Source organism: Rhinatrema bivittatum, chromosome 16, assembly GCF_901001135.1.
Source record: "Rhinatrema bivittatum chromosome 16, aRhiBiv1.1, whole genome shotgun sequence".
NCBI classification, from domain to species: domain Eukaryota; kingdom Metazoa; phylum Chordata; class Amphibia; order Gymnophiona; family Rhinatrematidae; genus Rhinatrema; species Rhinatrema bivittatum.
Window position 1 is genome coordinate 40,385,600 of NC_042630.1, and position 18,543 is coordinate 40,404,142.

Below are 18,543 nucleotides of genomic sequence, written 5' to 3' on the forward strand. Positions count from 1 at the left end.
AGTGCCCCCTAGTCTTTCTACTATCCGAAAGAGTAAATAACCGATTCACATCTACCCGTTCTAGACCTCTCATGATTTTAAACACCTCTATCATATCCCCCCTCAGTCTTCTCTTCTCCAAGCTGAAAAGTCCTAACCTCTTTAGTCTTTCCTCATAGGGGAGTTGTTCCATTCCCCTTATCATTTTGGTAACCCTTCTCTGTACCTTCTCCATCGCAATTATATCTTTTTTGAGATGCGGCGACCAGAATTGTACACAATATTCAAGGTGCGGTCTCACCATGGAGCGATACAGAGGCATTATGACATTTTCCGTTTTATTCACCATTCCCTTTCTAATAATTCCCAACATTCTGTTTGCTTTTTTGACTGCCGCAGCACACTGTACCGACTATTTCAATGTGTTATCCACTATGACACCTAGATCTCTTTCTTGGGTTGTAGCACCTAATATGGAACCCAACATTATGTAATTATAGCATGGGTTATTTTTCCCTATATGCATCACCTTGCACTTATCCACATTAAATTTCATCTGCCATTTGGATGCCCAATTTTCCAGTCTCACAAGGTCTTCCTGCAATTTATCACAATCTGCTTGTGATTTAACTACTCTGAACAATTTTGTGTCATCTGCAAATTTGATTATCTCACTCGTCGTATTTCTTTCCAGATCATTTATAAATATATTGAAAAGTAAGGGTCCCAATACAGATCCCTGAGGCACTCCACTGTCCACTCCCTTCCACTGAGAAAATTGCCCATTTAATCCTTCTCTCTGTTTCCTGTCTTTTAGTTCTGTGATTTTGATGTTTAGAACACTTTCCACTATTTTTCCTGGCACTGAAGTCAGGCTAACCGGTCTGTAGTTTCCCGGATCACCCCTGGAGCCCTTTTTAAATATTGGGGTTACATTTGCTATCCTCCATCTAAATCTGTGCACGCGCAATTTTGTGCAGGCAAGTTCTAACCAAGGGGCAGGCAGTTACAGTTCAAGGGCTACCAACCAGTCAGGTCTCAGGATATCCCCTAATTAATATGAATGAGATAGATTTGCATGCACACTTCCTGAATTGAAATATACCTCATGCTTGCTGACTAAGGGAATCCTGAAAATCCAACTAGTTGGTGGTCATTGAGGACCAGAATTGCTTACCCCTAATTCTAGCTGAAGGGGGTAGGGGGAAGGTTTTAACCTCTTAAACTTCAAGCAGGAGAACTTAAATTGGTGCTGCCTTGTTTTTATCTTGTAGGAAAATTCTCAATTGACCAGGATCATGAAAAATAAATCTGTTTCCCTGAAACAGATTTCAGGGAAACAGATTATGTGAAAGCTGATTTTAGCTGCATAAGTCTTTGGAATATATCAACCCCTATGTGCATATGGGACATTTTGTACAGTGTTTGTCTTCCTTTTCAGTACCCCTGAACCTTTCAGGGCAGGATGGATGTTTTTGAAAGAATTTTGCAGCATACCTAAGGAATTACACAGCTAGATCAGTTCCTTTGAAAACTGCCTGGGATTGAACAACTACATTTAGCTTCGGCAAATTTTGGCATTCTGGGAGCCGGGGTTAGATAGGGGAAGGCAGTTTTGCACATACATTTTATTTTCAAAATGTGTAGACTTACAAAGATATGCATTACCCTTTGAGGTGATGTAAATCTATTCTTGACCTTTTTTCAGCCAGTGAGCCCCCTTCTCTCCCACCTGATTGGACACGTATCAACCTCCCCCCCCATCTCAATCATATCTAAAAAATAATATTGTCTGCCAGACAGCCTACCACCATCCCAACTCCCTCCCACTTATGGCACCCTATGAATTGCTTATCCCTCCATCAAGACTACCTACCTTGAATCCCTGTGGCTCCTCAGATGCCCCACTCAAGCACAACCATTTCAGAATCAGTACTCGTGATTTCGGAGGTCCCCCTATTCAGTGGCAGGAGGGAGGCAGGAGCATTTCTGCTGGAACCGCAGCTCACTACTGGAATGGCAGACCTACCAGTGCTTCCGCACTCCACATGTCCTGAAGGGTGAGGAGGCAGTACCATTCAGCAGAAAGCTGCATTGCCAGCAGGCGGATCCTGAAGGAGGAACCCTCTGCAGTCGTAAGTGCTGATTCTGGTTGCGTCATGGAACATTAGGGACTTCAGAGAGCTATAGGGGGATCAGAGCAGGAGACCTTGGAGGGAGATGTCCTAGTTTCATGGAGTAGCACAGGTGGCAGTTGCGCTATCCAGAAAGCAACATTTTTATGTAAGACTGGGTGGAAGGGAGGTAGTTTATTCACTTTCTGATCCAGTGGATAATTTTCAAACACTGCTAAGCTATCAGGGTTGTGGCTGAAAGTCAGTCTAAAGCTAGCCAGCCAAACGTAGCCACATACTCAGCAGCTTTTATTTCTTTGAGCCAGCAGTTTTCGTTCTCCTCCTTCCGGCTCAATCATAACCAGGGGTGGGATCTGGCACAATAAACCTTTATGCACAGCTTTACTGAGGAGAATGTTGGGAAGATATCTCCATTGATTAAGATCTTTGAATGTGATGATTTAGAGGAAATGATGCAAATATTTGTAAAATGGGAAGATATATTGGAGCAACTTGACAAACAAGGACAGTAACTTTCAAAACGGTACTCGGGCACACATTTGCGCACGTGCATCGGCCCACGCACAGGGATGCAGCCATTTTATAACATACCATGCATATATGTGCATGTTGTAAAATAGTCTGGCCATGCGCACATGTGCACCAAATTTTAAGTGGGTGCATGCATGGACGTGCAAATCTCACTTCCACCATGCAAGTCAGGGGATTTTAAAAGTGGTAGATGCCGGTTAACCAGTTCATCCCCAGTTCGCCCAGTGAAGGGGTAGGTCCTCCAAACCCCTCTAGTTTAATAGCCTTCAGTTAGTCCCGACCCTTAAAATCCTGCAGATCTGCCTAATTTTTTTTATTTTATAACTTACACCTCCTCCATAGCTGTACCTCATTACGGTTATACAAACCAACCAGAAATCTTAGATCTACCACTAAGTATCTACTTGATGTTCCCACGGTTAGGCTGGCCAGACTCAATATAACTAGAGAGAAAGAGTTTTCGGTGGAGGGACCCATACTTTGGAATTCGCTTCCAAATACATTAAGACTAATCACTGATCATAAGGAATTTAAGAAGGTACTAAAAACCTATCTATTCAAGATGGCCTTTGCAGGACTTGTCGAAACAAACCCATTTCCTTAAAGATTCTCATACTACTAGTGGTTATTCAACACACATAACACTCTTAATAGCTTGCTTTGTTATAGCCAAACCATGTGAATACAGTGGGGCAGATTTTAAAAAGTTGCGCGAGCGCATACTTTTGTTCGCGCAGCAGGCGCGAACAAAAGTACGCCTGATTTTATAAGATACGCGTGTAGCCGCGTGTATCTTATAAAATCTGGGGTCAGCGCGTGCAAGGCTGCGCAAAATCAGCAGCCTGCGCACGCTGAGCCTCGCAGCCTGCCTTCGTTCCCTGCCTCCGTTCCCTCGGAGGGAACTTTCCTTCGCCCTCCCCGCACCTTCCCCTCCCTTCCCCTACCTAACCCACCCCCCCGGCCCTATCTAACCCCCGCCTTACCTTTGTTGGCAAAGTTACGCCTGCTGGAAGCAGGCGTAACTTTGCGCGCGTCGGCTGGCAGCCCCGCTCCGTCCTCCGGTCCCGGGGGCTGGTCCGGAGGCCTCGACCACACCCCCGGGCCGGCACCACGCCCGCCCCCGAAACGCCACGGCCCGCCCCCGAAATGCCGCGTCGGTAGGCCCAGCCCCGACACGCCCCTGACACGCCCCCTTACAAAAGCCCCGGGAAAAGCACCGGTGGCCTATGCAAAATAGGCACACCGGCGCGCGCAGGCCTTTGAAAATCCGCCCCAGTGGTTTTTGTTTCTTCTTTATTTTTTCCTGACTTTTTCTTGTTTTTATAAATTAGTATAGTTTTGTTAAAGAATTAGGGATTATAAATATATATTGTATTTTTTTTCTATCTATTACTTTACTTTATTTATATTACATTTTATTTTGTTTTATTATGTAGTTGTTTTGTTTAGTTATTATTTTCTAATTTTTTTCTTTTCTTTTATTCTTTTTATATTTGAAATTGTGAACCGTCTTGGTCAGACTGTGTCTGTGAAAGTCGGTATAGAAATGTTCTTAAATAAATAAATAAATGAAGTAAACTTACACAGGAGAGGATCTGGGTGCGTGCCCAGGTGCGTGAGTATTTATGTGCAAATCTCTGGTTCACACTCTGAAATGCCCATGCCCTGCCCAAAGCACACCCTCGCCTCATCTCTTGTAGAAAACTTTGGAGATGTGTGCGCTGCAAGAAATACACGCGTATCTGGGTAACTTTTAAAATCGGCTCTGCACGCAACTTAATCCCGCATCCCCTAAACATTTTTTTATAATTTATTCGTTATTCAATTTTATGCACAAAAACAAAGGAAAATCCAAAAAAATACATTAATATATTAAAAAACACAAAAGAAGGATAGACATCCTTAGGAGACCCCTGTAGACATATAACAGATACATCATATCAATAAATAGGGGAGGTAAGAGAAGTACTTCTATGTATTTTAAAACCCCAAACTACCTAGATCTAAATAACTGCCTTATCCCTCAAGAAGGTATCAAGGTGGTCTGGGTCAGAAAAAATAAAATTGTTTCTTTGATATGAAATCAAATGTTTAGGGATATTTGAGATAAAAAGTTGCCCTTATAGATAATACTCTGTTTCATCAGTATAAATCATTTCCTCTGTTCTGAGTGACTGCAGATAACGCGGGGAAAAATCAGTATTTTCTGGCCACAAAATTGTAAAATCCTTACATGAAAAATATTTATGAAAAATTGCATCCTTGTCCCTCTCCAACCTAAAAGAGACCAAAAGAGTAGTCCTTCTTGGAATAACATCTAAAAATGACTCCAAGAATGTAGATAGACTTACCTCATTGGAAATAAAATATCAACCGCACCTTCTTCTCTATTAATTCTCCTTTTCCTCACAACTTTCCAAACATCAAATAAAGATATATTAGTTGGTTCTGATATCCCTGTCCTTTCAGGCACAGTCATTGACAATATTAATAACGATGATGAAGAGTTGGGTAATATAATATTAACCAAACTTGATTCAGCAGACCCACTAATATTAATGTCATCTTTATGCACATTCAAATTTCTTCCTTTATCAGACTTTGCTTGCTCCAAGGACCTAGAAGTTACACCAACAATATTTACTCTTATCTTGCGTCTTTCCTCCAGACTGAACATAAACTTCAAAGTGTCATCCTTTAGTGTAGAAAAGGCAATTAGAGCACTCCCCCCCCCCACTGAAGATAGAGAGCTCAATTTACCACCACAGGCCTGAGGTTGCAATGGAGGGTTGTTACTACCAAGGCTTAGAGAGGCTTTGGATGACTCTGAGCCCTCTCCTAGCATGCCCAAATTAGCTGGAGAAAACAGGAGGGTCACATGTGCATCCATTGGACTGCTGTGTGTCACAATATAGGCCGTAGGCTTGCCCTGTCTCTTCCTGCCCATAGAGGAAATAGAGCTCCCACTTTTACAGGATCCTGCAGCCCTGGAAGATGACATCACCAGCAGCTCATCGGTGTGGAGGAAGGGCACACACACCAGCTCTGGGCTCACATCTCATGCTGACTCGCAGCCGCTTCCACCTCTCCCAATTAAGCATCCCATGTTCAACAGTATTCACCATTTTTAAAGGATCTGCAGCTCTGGAAGATGACATCACCAGTTCCTCGTCGGGGTGGGGGAAGAGGACACACCCTGGCACTAAGCTTGCAGCTCACGCTGACTCTCAGCCACTTCTATCTCTCCCAATCAAGTGTCCCCATGCATTCCCTAATTAATGCCAGACTTTTAAAATTCAGTTTTAAGAATATAAGAAGTGTCATGCTGAATCAGACCAAGGTCCATCAAGCCCAGCATCTTGTCTTCATCAGTGGCCAATCCAGGTCGCAAATAACTGGCTGATCCTATAAAGTAGATTTGATTTTTGTTATCCATTCCCAAGGATAGCAATAGCTTTCTGTAGTCTGCCTGGCTAATAGCGTGTTATGGACTTTTCCTCCAGGAACTCGTCCAAACCTCTTTTAAACCCCGCTGTGCTAGTTGCCTTGATCATGTCCTCTGGCAGCAGATCGCTCAGCTTGATTGTGTGTGCTGTATGAAAAAGTACTTTCTGCGATTTGTTTTCAATCTGTTGGATGTTAGTTTCAAGGAGTATCCCCTTGTTTTAGTATTTTTGGAAAGGGCAAATAACCATCCTTTTTTTAACCTGTTCCACCACACTCATGATTTTATAAACTTCTATCATGTCTGCTCTCTAGCCAATAACTTTTTAATTTCCTGAAGAATCTCTAATGGGGAACTTTGCCAGTTATCTTCTGAAAATCCAAGTACTCCATATCAACCAACTCACCTTTATCTACATGTTTATTTACACCTTCAAAGAAATCTAAAAAGTTGTGCAAGAAACCACATTGACTCCTTCCCATTAAGCCAGGTCTATCTATATGGCAGTGATTTTGCTTTTAAGAATGATTTCTACCATGATGTCCGTGCCGGTCACCCTGGAGCCCTTTTTAAAAATTGGTGTCACATTGGCCACCTTCCCTTCTCCAGGAATCATGGCTGTTTTAAATGATGATGAGGTTATAGATTTCTAGTAACAGGTTAGCAATATCAAAGTCCATATTCAAAAGCTATTTAGAATATTTTGAATAGGGTAAAACATTATGGTGTCAACATGTTTTTTTTCTATTTTGGAATATTTCAATGTATACAGGACAAGAAACAGTATACATGACAGGTCAACGGTAAGAGTATAAGTTTCAAATGGACTAGTGTGGGTGAAACTGTTTTACCTATAGAAATGGCCCTGTTGAAAAGTCTGATATGCATATACAATTATAAATATAGAGAGGATAACTTTCAAACAGCTCTGCATGGTGGAATATACACATGTATATGGCTACACGTAGATCTTCGACAGTATTTTCTAACTTTTGCATATCACATTCACGCATATTAAGAAATACATGTATCTGTCCCAAACATATGCATGTATTTATGCATATGTGGGAATATAAGTAATGCAATGAAAGCACGTATTTCAATGCATTGATTGTGCATAATTTTTCTACTTATTTTGAAAATATTCGCAAGTATATTTCATGCAGAAAAATAAAGTACTTGAATAAAACTTGATATACATGCGTAAGTTGACTGCCTAATTGAAAAGTTTACCAATTAAGTTGACTGCTTAATTGAAAAAAGTTTACCAATTAGTCCATCAGTTTGCACAGTCCTTTTCCCTGGTTCCTCAGCCTGAACTCCCCTCACGTCACTCAAACCTCCCATCCAGTCAGTAATACACAATAAACAAGACTGCTATCAATTATGCAAAGATAATCAGCAGGTGTAAAAATATTCAAGCTGCCAAATTTATCTGCATAAGTATCTTAAAATAGCAACTTATGCACATAACTATTGGCCCTGCTCCAGAGCACCCATAGAACACCCTCTTTTCTCCACCAATGAGGGAGTATGTGTCCCTTCTCCACTGGCACACTCGGTAAGAGAACTGCAAGATGATCTCTCCAAAGCCTATGACGAAACTGCCACGGCAACTGCTGGGTTTACTGCTGTTCTTGCAAGATCTAGCTGAAGGAAGCTCTTGTTGAAGTTAAAAACAGGATCCACCGCATCTCCTGGGGTAGGTGAGAATGCAGGGCAAGCCTTCCCTCAGACCACTGCTTCTGGTTGCATCTCTGATGATAACTTACTGATTTACAGCCAAATGGTTCTAGGGGAAGATGAGGTCCCAGGGACTTCAAGAAGTTTCCAGCTCTTTTCCCAGACTGTGTACTTGCACAATCTGGGAAAACAAATAAGCATAGGAGTAACTTGCTGATACGGCAGTTACTACCCTTAACCAATAAGCCTTGATGATGTTGATGCAACTCCAACATTGCTCTCTGCTTCAATGGCAATAGGTAACAGGGAATTGGACTCAAACAGCAACCAACAAGGACCCGGACTTTGAAGTCTGGGAAACTGATAATTATAAGGGTGGCTTGTAGGCCAGTAGTTTCTACCATGAGCTTGCTGGGCAGACTGGATGAACCATTTGGTCCTTTTCTGCCATCATTTCTATGTTTCTATATTTGCTTAAATTCAGCAGATGTGGATGTAGTTGCAGTACTTGAATCTTGGTATAATGGAAATCAGGGCTGCAATAACATGCTAGGTTATAATCTTATCTCATCAGATGAGACACAATAAAGAAAACATGAGGGAGAAGTAGCTTTTACATTAGGGACACAGTAGTAGTTCCTGAAATACAGGATAGGGCAGGAGTGAAACAGGAGAAGCCAATTTTATTGTAGTTTGCCTATAAAATACATATGAGGATTTCAGTGTATAAAGGTTTAATATACAGACCTCTACCATGGTTTCTGTCATGATGAAAGACATCCAAACGATGGCACATCGAAGAGGACAGTCTGCTTGTGGGGAACATCAATCTACTGGATGCCAATTGAAGCTTACTTGCTGCAACATTTACTTGGAAAAGTGATGTCCTGGACGCTCTGCAAGGGGCATTCTTCGAGCAACTAGCTAACAGCTGACTTGTGTGGAGGTCAAACTGGATCTGGGACTGACAAATGCAGGCAGATATTGTTAGTGACCTCACAGTAGGGGATCTGGAAGGTTTACTGATCGCTGTTATATTTTCACAAGCATAGAAGAGTTCCAGAAGTGTCCAGATTACTTCCGTAGGACGTCATGGGCACTGCACAGCTGTGGCATTACTCTGGACCAGACATTACAGCTTGTCGCAGGACTAAGGGATCAGGGAATCACATAGAAAATATGTTTGTAGTAATGGAAATTTTTTTTGTAGTCCTGCATGGGGGAAAGTAGAAGACATTTTTATGTTGGTATCTTCTTCAGAATATCTTTTTCTGGGCTAAGGCAAATATCTTGTGGATATGTATTTATTTTTAGCTCCTTGTACAAGAGTAGATATTTGGCAAACCCCCGAATTATTCCTTCTGTTCGTCTCCCAGGAGCCAAAATGCATTTGGGTGACTTAAGCCAAGAGACTTTCTAAAATGTTTCTAACTTTAGAGATATAAAAGTGGGAAAAGCAAGAGGAGGAGATAGGAAAAGAGAATAGAAAAGAATGAGAGAGATAAGAATGAAGGAGGAAGGACAAAAGTGCCAGAGAAACAGGATCAGAATTAAGAGAGAGGAAGAGAAAGCAGACAAAGGAGAGAGAGGGAGAATAAAGGCATACAAATAAGATGGAAGATATACCGTATTACCGAGAGGAGAAAAGATAAAGAAAAACAAGACGATAAGGCAGAAACACAAGCTGAAGAGTGGATTCAGGGAAGGAGGTCTATAAAAAGCAGCTTTCTTTCGGCTCAGAAATCCTTTCTTCTAGCTGAATCAGAACCAGCACTTGCCCTGGCCCACTGAGCCTTCATTCACAACCGCCTGGGGATCTTTACTCCTATTTTTAATAGACTCTCCAGCTGGCTTCCAGCCTCAGGAATGGTCCTGAGGCTGGAAGCCAGCTGGAGAGTCATAGGAAGCATAGGAAGAAAGAGAGGTAAAAACCTATACATTAAAATTTTGAATAATATAATAGATCTTTTCTCATTTGGCTTGGAAAATTTGGAGGATTGATATTTTTTTTCAGTTGTTATATCTAAACTTCTTTATCAAGGGAACATACAAATACAATTCAACTCAGTAGATTTGAATTCAGTAGATCCCGGTGAGCTCTGCATTTCACAGCACCTAATGGGCAAGACCTGAATGGGATCAGCTCAGAGCCTGATGGTTAAAAAGTGCCTCTGAGCACCATCTCGGAGGAAGTTCTTGGACCAGAGCAGGCATTGGATCATGAGAGGTCTTTTCAGAAAGTGAAAGGCGTGAGGTATTTTTTTGGTTTTTTTTTTCAAAATAGTGCTAGAAAATGGATTTGAAGACTTTTGCACTTTTTATTTTTGCCCAATCCTTAAAATTGCTCTCTCCCCATATCTCTTATTCTCTTTGCATTCCCTTTTATACTGCTGCTAGGGTCTATATTTCCTGTTAAAATAAAAGCCACACACAGAAATTCAATCTCATTACTACTAAAGAGGTCAATACACTTTCTGTGGGCCTTATTCAAAAAGGGATTTTCCCCATCTTCTGTCTACAGAAAAAAAAACTTTATTGAATAAGGTCCAATGTCTACTGCATGATGCTAATATTATGGTTATTGAACAGTTTCCCACTTACAGTCTACGTGTCTGAAATTACCTTCAAGCCCAGGGGCATTAAAGTACATTTGTCACTTCATTAATTCTTATTATGTTAGCCAATGATGCTCGGTCTCATCCCGTCTCCATAAACCACACGCATCCTTGTCCCATCCTTTAAATGCAGTCAGATCCTCCCAACCTTCTTCCCAGGGGCCAAGGGGAGAAAAACTGCCTCAGAGAATTCCCATGGCAGAATAAACTCCCTAATGCAAGAGAAGCAGTAATTATTCCTCGTGGCTATCCTTTATCTTTCTGAATTTTAATGAGGCTAGCTCTCCTCCCTTTTCCCCATGATCTAATTCTTGATCGGTTCATGCATAGGAGCCAAGAGAAAATGATGTAAATGTTCTATAGTGCCAACAATTGGCATGACTACCTTTCATCAGACCAATGGTGCGTCATCCTGTCTTCAACAGTGACCAGTCCAGGTTCCTTGAAGTATTTGTAATTTGCAATGTGAAAGTCTGTTTCATGGTCCTCTCCCCAAGGATTTAGGGGTGGAGAAACTAAAGTTTATCCAGCTAATACATATCTATGACCTTGTCAGAACCATTTTTAGTCTTTTCCCCATGTTTTCTCGCGACGAGTTCCAAGGCATGGAGCACCGAGCGAGGTAGCAAGCACCAAGGAAGTGACATTCCCAGGCACAAAGTGAGGAGGAAGGCGGGAGGCGTATTAGTATCTCCACCTCCAGACATAAAGGACAGAGTAAGGCAAGAAGCACGTGGCTTCAACACTCCAAAACATACGGAGGGATTTCAAAACCTCGGCGCGTGCGCAAATTCCTGCAGATATGTAATGTGGCCGAGCCGAGCGCGCGACGAGCACATTTTCAAAAGGCCTGGCCAAGCGCGTTATCTGCTGGCGTGCGCAGAATTGCCGGCAGAGCAAAAAGGGGTGGGCCAGGGGTGGGGTCTGGGTAGGCCAGGGGCAGCGCCATTTTGCGCTGTCCTGGCGACTCGCACACCAGCAGTCAGCCGGCAACTTACTGAGGATGAAGTAAGTTAAAAAACAAAAAAAAAAAATTTGCGAAGATAGGGTAGGTTTAGGGGTCAGGGAGGAGAGGGGAAAAGAGAGAAACATAGAAAGTAACATAGACGTGAAGGCAGAAGAAGACCATACGGCCCATCCAGTCTGCCCAGCAAGCTTTCACAGTTATTTTTCTCATACTTATCTGTTACTCTGACTGCTGAGGTCAGGGCCCTTAATGGTAACTTTTTGGTTCTAATTTTCCTTCCACTCCTGCCATCGATGTAGAGAGCAGTGCTGGAGCTGCATAAAAGTGAAGTATTAAGCCTAATTGGTTAGGGGTAGTAACCGCCGCAATAAGCAAGCTACTCCCACGCTTATTTCTCTACCCAGCCTGTGCAATTTAGTCCTTGTTGGTTTTCTTAATATAAATCCTCTTTTCTTCATTCCCCCCTGCCGTTGAAGCAGTGAGCTACGCTGTATATGTATTCAAAGTGAAGTATTGGTTCGGGGTATTAACTGCCGCAACAAGCAAACTCCTCCCAGGAAGTTCCCTCCCAGTCCGCTCCTTAATTGGAGCGGACTGGGAGGGAACTGGGGTAGGCCCAATCGCATCACTGCATATTTTTCACAAAAAATCCCACTCCCTTGCACGACGATATAAAATTAAGCAAACGGAGCAATTCCCCACGAGCCAGCAACAATGTACAATTTGAAATCCATGAAAGAAAACTTAGCTGAATCACTCTTCTCGTGCGTGGGTTGCTCCAGTGCTCATCTCGATTCCTCACATTTCCTGTGAATGAAACGCCGACGTTGGCCAGCGTTTCGCCGACGGGCTTCATCAGGGCATGGGGATCTCGGAGGAAGATTGAAATAATAATCCAAAGGTGATTTTCAAAAACTGCGCACGTACTTTCTACATATTAAGATCCCTCTCGCTGCTTCAAGTCAACTTCATGCTCATGCTCGGTAAATACTTCCAGCAGTTCTGGCTTAAACCGGAGCACCCAGCTCTCAAAAAGATTTTTGGTGAACAAAAAATGCTGGTGCATGAGCGTTGTGTTTAAGAACCCACCTGCAATTGAGCATGCGTGCAGGAGAATATTAAATTATCTTAATCGAATAAAGATATTTTGTATCTGTTCAATTACTGAACAAATGTTTTTTTATAACTCACATGAACATATACTCTCATAATCTATTAATAGACTTATATTGATTTGAACATACTCTTTGTTCATACTGAAAAAACGGTAACGGGACCTCCTAATTCTCCAAAGAATGTTACAAAAATCAAACTGTTGGGAAAAATCAAACTATTATCTCTAAGCAAATATAATATTTGAAATCTTCTAAAAACTAGAAAGACACTACATGTACACAGACTGAACAGGCATAATGATTGCAACCAGGCCCGAAGGGACCAAACTTATTATTTTTATAAACAAATGTAATAAATGCCATTGCAAGAAGTAGAACTCCCTTAAAATAGAATGCATACTGCAAGCAAAATTACTTGCTCAATTTTTGAAAATCATTTTTAGATTATTATTTGAATCTTCCTCCGTGATCGCCGTGCCCTGATGAAGCCCGTCAGCGAAACGCTGGCCAACGTCGGCCTTTCATTCACAGGAAATGTGAGAAATCGAGATGAGCACTGGAGCAACCCACGCACGAGAAGAGTGATTCAGCTAAGATTTCTTTTATGAATTTCAAGTTGTACATTTTTGCTGGCTCGTGGGGGATTGCTCCTTTTGCTTAAAAATTGACTGTTTTATACATACTGCTGGTGGTCTGGTGCACAATTTTCATGCACTTACATAGAAAAAAAGAAAAAAGATAAATAAAATATATTGATTCAAATAAATTGATAGAAATAATGGTAGGTTGGTGTCATTAAGCTCTGTTGATAAAGCTGGTAGTTAGTAATCTGTTGTTATTTAGAATAGTTGTGGGTGGATCCTTGGACTAGTGGCAAATGACCACTCCCTCAGGGGAAATCCCGAGAGGAACCACTGGTCAGGCTTAGTGTAGGAGACAGACACACACTAGTTCTTTTATTAGACAATATAGTAAACCACCAGAGGTGGCAGTAGTGAGCTGGAAGTGCCCGGCTGGGCTGTAGTCCCTCAGGTACTGGAACAGCAATCCCCAGGTAGCTGAGTTGTAGAGGAGAACTTGAGAACGTGAGTAAGCAGGATATGCAGAGTTCTGGAACAAGTCCTTGATGGTAACACTCACACAATAGTCTCTTGAGGCAGCCCAGGAGATGGTATACATTAGGCCCTCGAGGAGCGAGTACCTGGTCCCAGGGAACGCTCTGAGAGATAGATGGAAACTCACTGTTGTTGTAAGCAGCGATGACTTCTTAGCAGAAGTGGTATTCAGGAGCAAGTCTGGGACGTGGGCCCTCGAGGAGTGAGTACCGGTTCTGGACTGCGACCTGAAAAAGAAAAAGAGAGAGCGAGGCCCCCGAGGAGCGGGAAGCTCTAGTGAAGTCCGAGGAGGCAGAGTAGCTGGGTTTGCGGAGAGCGAATCCCATCCGCAGCGACCAGGAGGAAGCAAACTCTTGCTAACTCATCTTGTTAACGAAAACTGAAACCTTAAATATCTGGAGCTAGTGACGTCATCTCAGGGGGATGCCCCTGAGGTTCGCGCCAACGCTGGTACATTAGTCGGGCTGCGCGCGCTTGTGCCCTTAGGCAGCTTGCAGCGTCGAGCCAGTCCGAGAACGCCGGAGGAGGACGGCCTGGAGATGCTGCAGCAGCCAGCCTTCCATCGACCCCGGAGGGAGTCGCCTACGAGGTAGGTGGGCAGAGCAGAGACGTCGGACAGTGACGGACACAACAGTTGGAGGTTTTTAGACCAGTGACTGGAATAGAGCGAGTCCTTTAAATGGATGGTACTTGCCGGTATTCTGAGGTCTTTTTCCTCCATTAGCCTATATTAGAGCTGTATTCTGGTGGTTTACATTACGTTTTGGAGCTTATAGAGTCCTTTCAAAAAATTTTTCTAGGAAGAACACTCTGGTGTTTTTGTTGAAATTGTTTTGATTACTCCCTTGTGTTGCTACCTTTTTTTGGTTGTTCTGTGTAATTTATCTTTGCCTCCCCTTCCTAAACTGGGAGCAATTGCTGGGTGGGTTATGGACCCCTTTTTCCCTTGGTGGGAGACTCAGCAGGGAGGTGGGCACTGAACTGTACCCTTGAGGAACAAATCTGGGAGCTTGCAGCCTAGGTCGTGCATGACTACACTCATTAACTCAACCTCCGCCTCAACAGAAGTCTTCCTTCCCATAGGGACAGTGCTTTAGATAAAGATATGCCCCCTTCCCATCCACCACAAAGCTGGATAAGTAGTTATCTGGATAAATGGTGGCTGCTGCATTGTACAAATAAACTCCTCTTTTTTGAATTTTCATCACTTATATGGTCAGAAGATCTTTAATGATGTGGATTTTACAATGGATACCTCTGAATGTTCCCGTAACCCCCCCCCCTAACCCTAACCCACCTACGAAATACTCACCCCAAATCAAAATGCTCCCTTAGAATGATCCATATATAGAGTATCTGACTAAGCCTTATAAAGAATCTCTCTCTTTCTCTCTCTTTCTCTCTCTTTCTGTACGCATACCCTTCCCAGCCATTTAAAATTTATGTAGCGGCCACTTACACAGATAAGTGCAATTTTTGTGTACACAAGGCTTTTAAACTCTACCTTTAAATTTTCTCTTATGTAATAAACTAAGGAACAATTTTTTTTTTATTAAAAATGAACTATTCCATGTCAGTATTAGTGAACCTTATATTTTTAATATATATTATTATGATCTTTCTCTGTTTGCTCTCTTAACACAGCAGCCTACTTCAACATCTAAACAGAACTTTCAAGAACATCACAGACTTGCCCATAAAAGCTTTGAATGAATGCTATCAGTACTGTAACTTTAATTTTCAACTGCTAAAATAATTTCACTTTTTCTTTAATAAATGTTGTTTCCTTAAGAATTGAGTCTTTGTGCTCTTTTTTTGTATCTTTCAGGTGTATGCACAATCTCTCTCTGGAACTCCTCAGGAACATATGAAATTTCTGTTGTTCATCTATCCTTTCTTTGTTTTTTTTTTTACTTTTTAATTTATGCAATTTTAAACACATAAAGCATCATATATCTTTGTGCAAGCAAAATGGGGATAACAAGAAGTGACAAAAAGAAAACTATCATAATTAACAATAATACAAATGTCTTCAGAAAAGTAAAACATACAACAAGCAAAATTAAATTTTCAATATTATCAACCCCCCATTAATAAGAAACAATCTTTCTCTGTTTTTTTTATGTGAGTTTTTCTTTGTGTTCTTTCCTGCTTCTTTTTTTCTTTCTTGTGTGTCTACTTGGTTGTCTTTTGAAAGCTGATGAGGTAAGGCCTAGCTATTTTTGTTGTGTGTATAGAATTATCTGTCTTTCCAGTTTCTCTCTGTACTTGTTGGAGCTCCAGGTTCTGTAGTCTTGTCCTCTTCTTCTCTTCTTCTGTGTTCTTATTCCTACTATTTATTGTTTATTTATTTATTTATTTATTTATTGATTGATTGATTGATTGATTGATTTTGTATGCCGTCATTTGGGGGAACCATCACAATGGTTCACATAGTTACAATAATATAAAATGAAGTAAAGGCACAAAGTTAATTAAGTTATTAATACATATAAAAGAAAATCAAAGCAAAGCAAACAGTAAAACTAAAATAAAAATACAAACTTAAAAAAGTTAACAATACAAGCAAATAAAAATAAAATCAAAGCACCCAATAAAAACTTTACTAAAAAGAAGAAAATAAGTAAAAAGAAGTGGGCCTTGATAAAGAAACAGGCTACTGCATCAGATATTATTCTGAGTCCTGATAAGCCTTGTAGTATTGTATTCTTTAAAATAAAATAAAAAGAAACTAACTCCCTCACACCATTGTTCTTCCGCAAGCTAGGTCTGTAGAGTTCCCTCTATGTGTGCACTTCATAATCGCTTGTTGTAACTGTATTGAATCTAGATAATAAAATCAAAGGATAATTCTGCATTTATACTCTTTCTCTCTAACTGGTACTTTGACACAAACGTAGAAGAAGGAATTATTCTTAATGTGGTGGGTTTTTCTCTTACCTTCAACTGAAGGCTACTTTGTTGCTTCAGTTTTTTTTATTCTAGCAACTCCTTAGAAGCTCTGCTAAAAGCTTCACTGCCATGGTTGCAGCAGCTATTCCTTTTTAAGATACATGATCATTCTAGGTCAATTCTAGTAAGTCTTCTCAGTTTAGGAAACACTCATAGTCAACCCCACTTTCTTGGCAGTACTAGATTATATTTAAAGAGCTTTCACCAGTATATTTTTGTATTTTACAGTATGCATGGTTTAATAAATAAATAAATAAAATTAACCAACCCTATAACTGCAATTCCATTAATATGTGAAGCAGATTAAACATAACATGTAAATATAAATTAAACTAAGAAAAGTAGGGTAGTAAAAATAAACCAGGGCCATGCATGCATATAATTTTATTTTGCTTTTTACTTTGAAAATCATAAAAGAGTTAACAGACCCACTGAGTGCACAGTCACATACACATTTATTCCTTGGGTTAAACGGTAAGTCTCTTGTATAATTTCCTCACTGCCTCTTTTACATCATTATTCCGAAGACTGTAAATGAAAGGGTTGAACAAGGGAGTGAATACTGCATACATCAGGGCAAGTAATTTGTCATAGTCTACTGGATAGCTTCCCTTGGGCCGCACATAGACAATGATGGCTGTCCCATAAAATAATGCAACCACAATCAGGTGGGAGGAGCAGGTAGAGAAGGCTTTGCGTCTCCCTTCTGCTGATTTAATTCTCAATATTGCAATGATAATATTTATATAAAAGACAATAATCATTGAGAAAGGGATCATGGTTGCACACCCAGCAACTGAACTATTTACTGCAATGTTGAGTGAGATATCTGTACAAGCTAGGTTCAGAATAGGGGCAAGGTCACAGAAGAAGTGATTGATTTCCCTTCGACCACAGAATGACAATCTAGTAGCCAAAGTTGTTGGAATCAGGGCAGCTGAGAAGCCCACAAGCCAGGAAGAAACAGCTAGAGTAAAGCAAAGCTTGTTGGTCATGATGGTTTTATAGCGAAGTGGGTTACAGATTGCCAAAAATCGATCAAATGACATCACCGCTAAAAGTACACATTCTGTAATCCCCAAAGAATGAAAGACATACAACTGAGTGAAACAACCAATATAGGAAATGGATTTACTGATGCCCAGTAAGTTGGCCATTAGTTTGGGAACTGTGACAGACACATACAAGATTTCTAGGAAGGATAGGCTGCTGATGAAGAAGTACATGGGGGAGCTTAGGCAGGCCTCCACCCTTACCAATGTGATGATGACAAGGTTTCCAGCTAGAGTTGTTAGGTAGACAAGAAGGATGAGGAGGAAAATTGGAACTTCAAACTCATGGAAGCTGGAGAATCCAAGGATGATGAAGTTCTTCTCCACCGTCTGATTGAGTCCATCCATGGTTATGAGAACCACCTATAATATATACAGTATTCTAGTGTCCCATCCATAGCAGTGACAGTCATTTAGAAATACATATGAGGTCAATATTCAAAGGGTTTGTCCAACTAAGTTTGAGAGTCAGATGGACAAACTTGCAATGTTAATTATTCCCTCCCAATGAATGTCTTAGTTTAGCAGGATAAGTCTATAGCTGGATAAAAAAGGGACAGGATGGGACATTGCAGGGTGAGATTTCCGTTTACCCAGCTAGCACAGAATATCAGCACCAGCCGGGTAAAGTTATCCAACTAACTCTGGTCAGGAAAGTTAGCTGGATAACTGAAAACCACCCTCCACCCCAAAAAGAAAAACAAAACAAGCTGCTGAGCAGCGTCGATGTCCCCTCCTCCCTCAATAAAGAAAGAAATCTAGTAGGCTGAGAGTACCCTCCCCCCTTGATCCTTGGTAGATAAAAATTGTGGATGGGCATGGACCTCTTTCCCCAATCCCCAGTAGATGAAAAATATTGCGGGACGAGGGCTCCTTTCCTGCTGATCCCCAATAAATAACATATATTACAGGCTGAGGGTTCCTTATCCCCTGATCCCTGGTAGATAAAAATAT

General features: G+C 41.3%; 1 protein-coding gene across 1 annotated transcript; it reads right to left on the reverse strand.

Annotated features, from left to right (window-relative positions):
• Nucleotides 1–17,004: 17,004 nt before the first annotated feature.
• LOC115077492 (olfactory receptor 6N1-like) lies at nt 17,005–17,937 on the reverse strand. Its single transcript, XM_029579782.1, has one exon. The coding sequence runs from the start codon at nt 17,935–17,937 to the stop codon at nt 17,005–17,007; it is 933 nt and encodes a 310-aa protein (XP_029435642.1).
• Nucleotides 17,938–18,543: the final 606 nt, after the last annotated feature.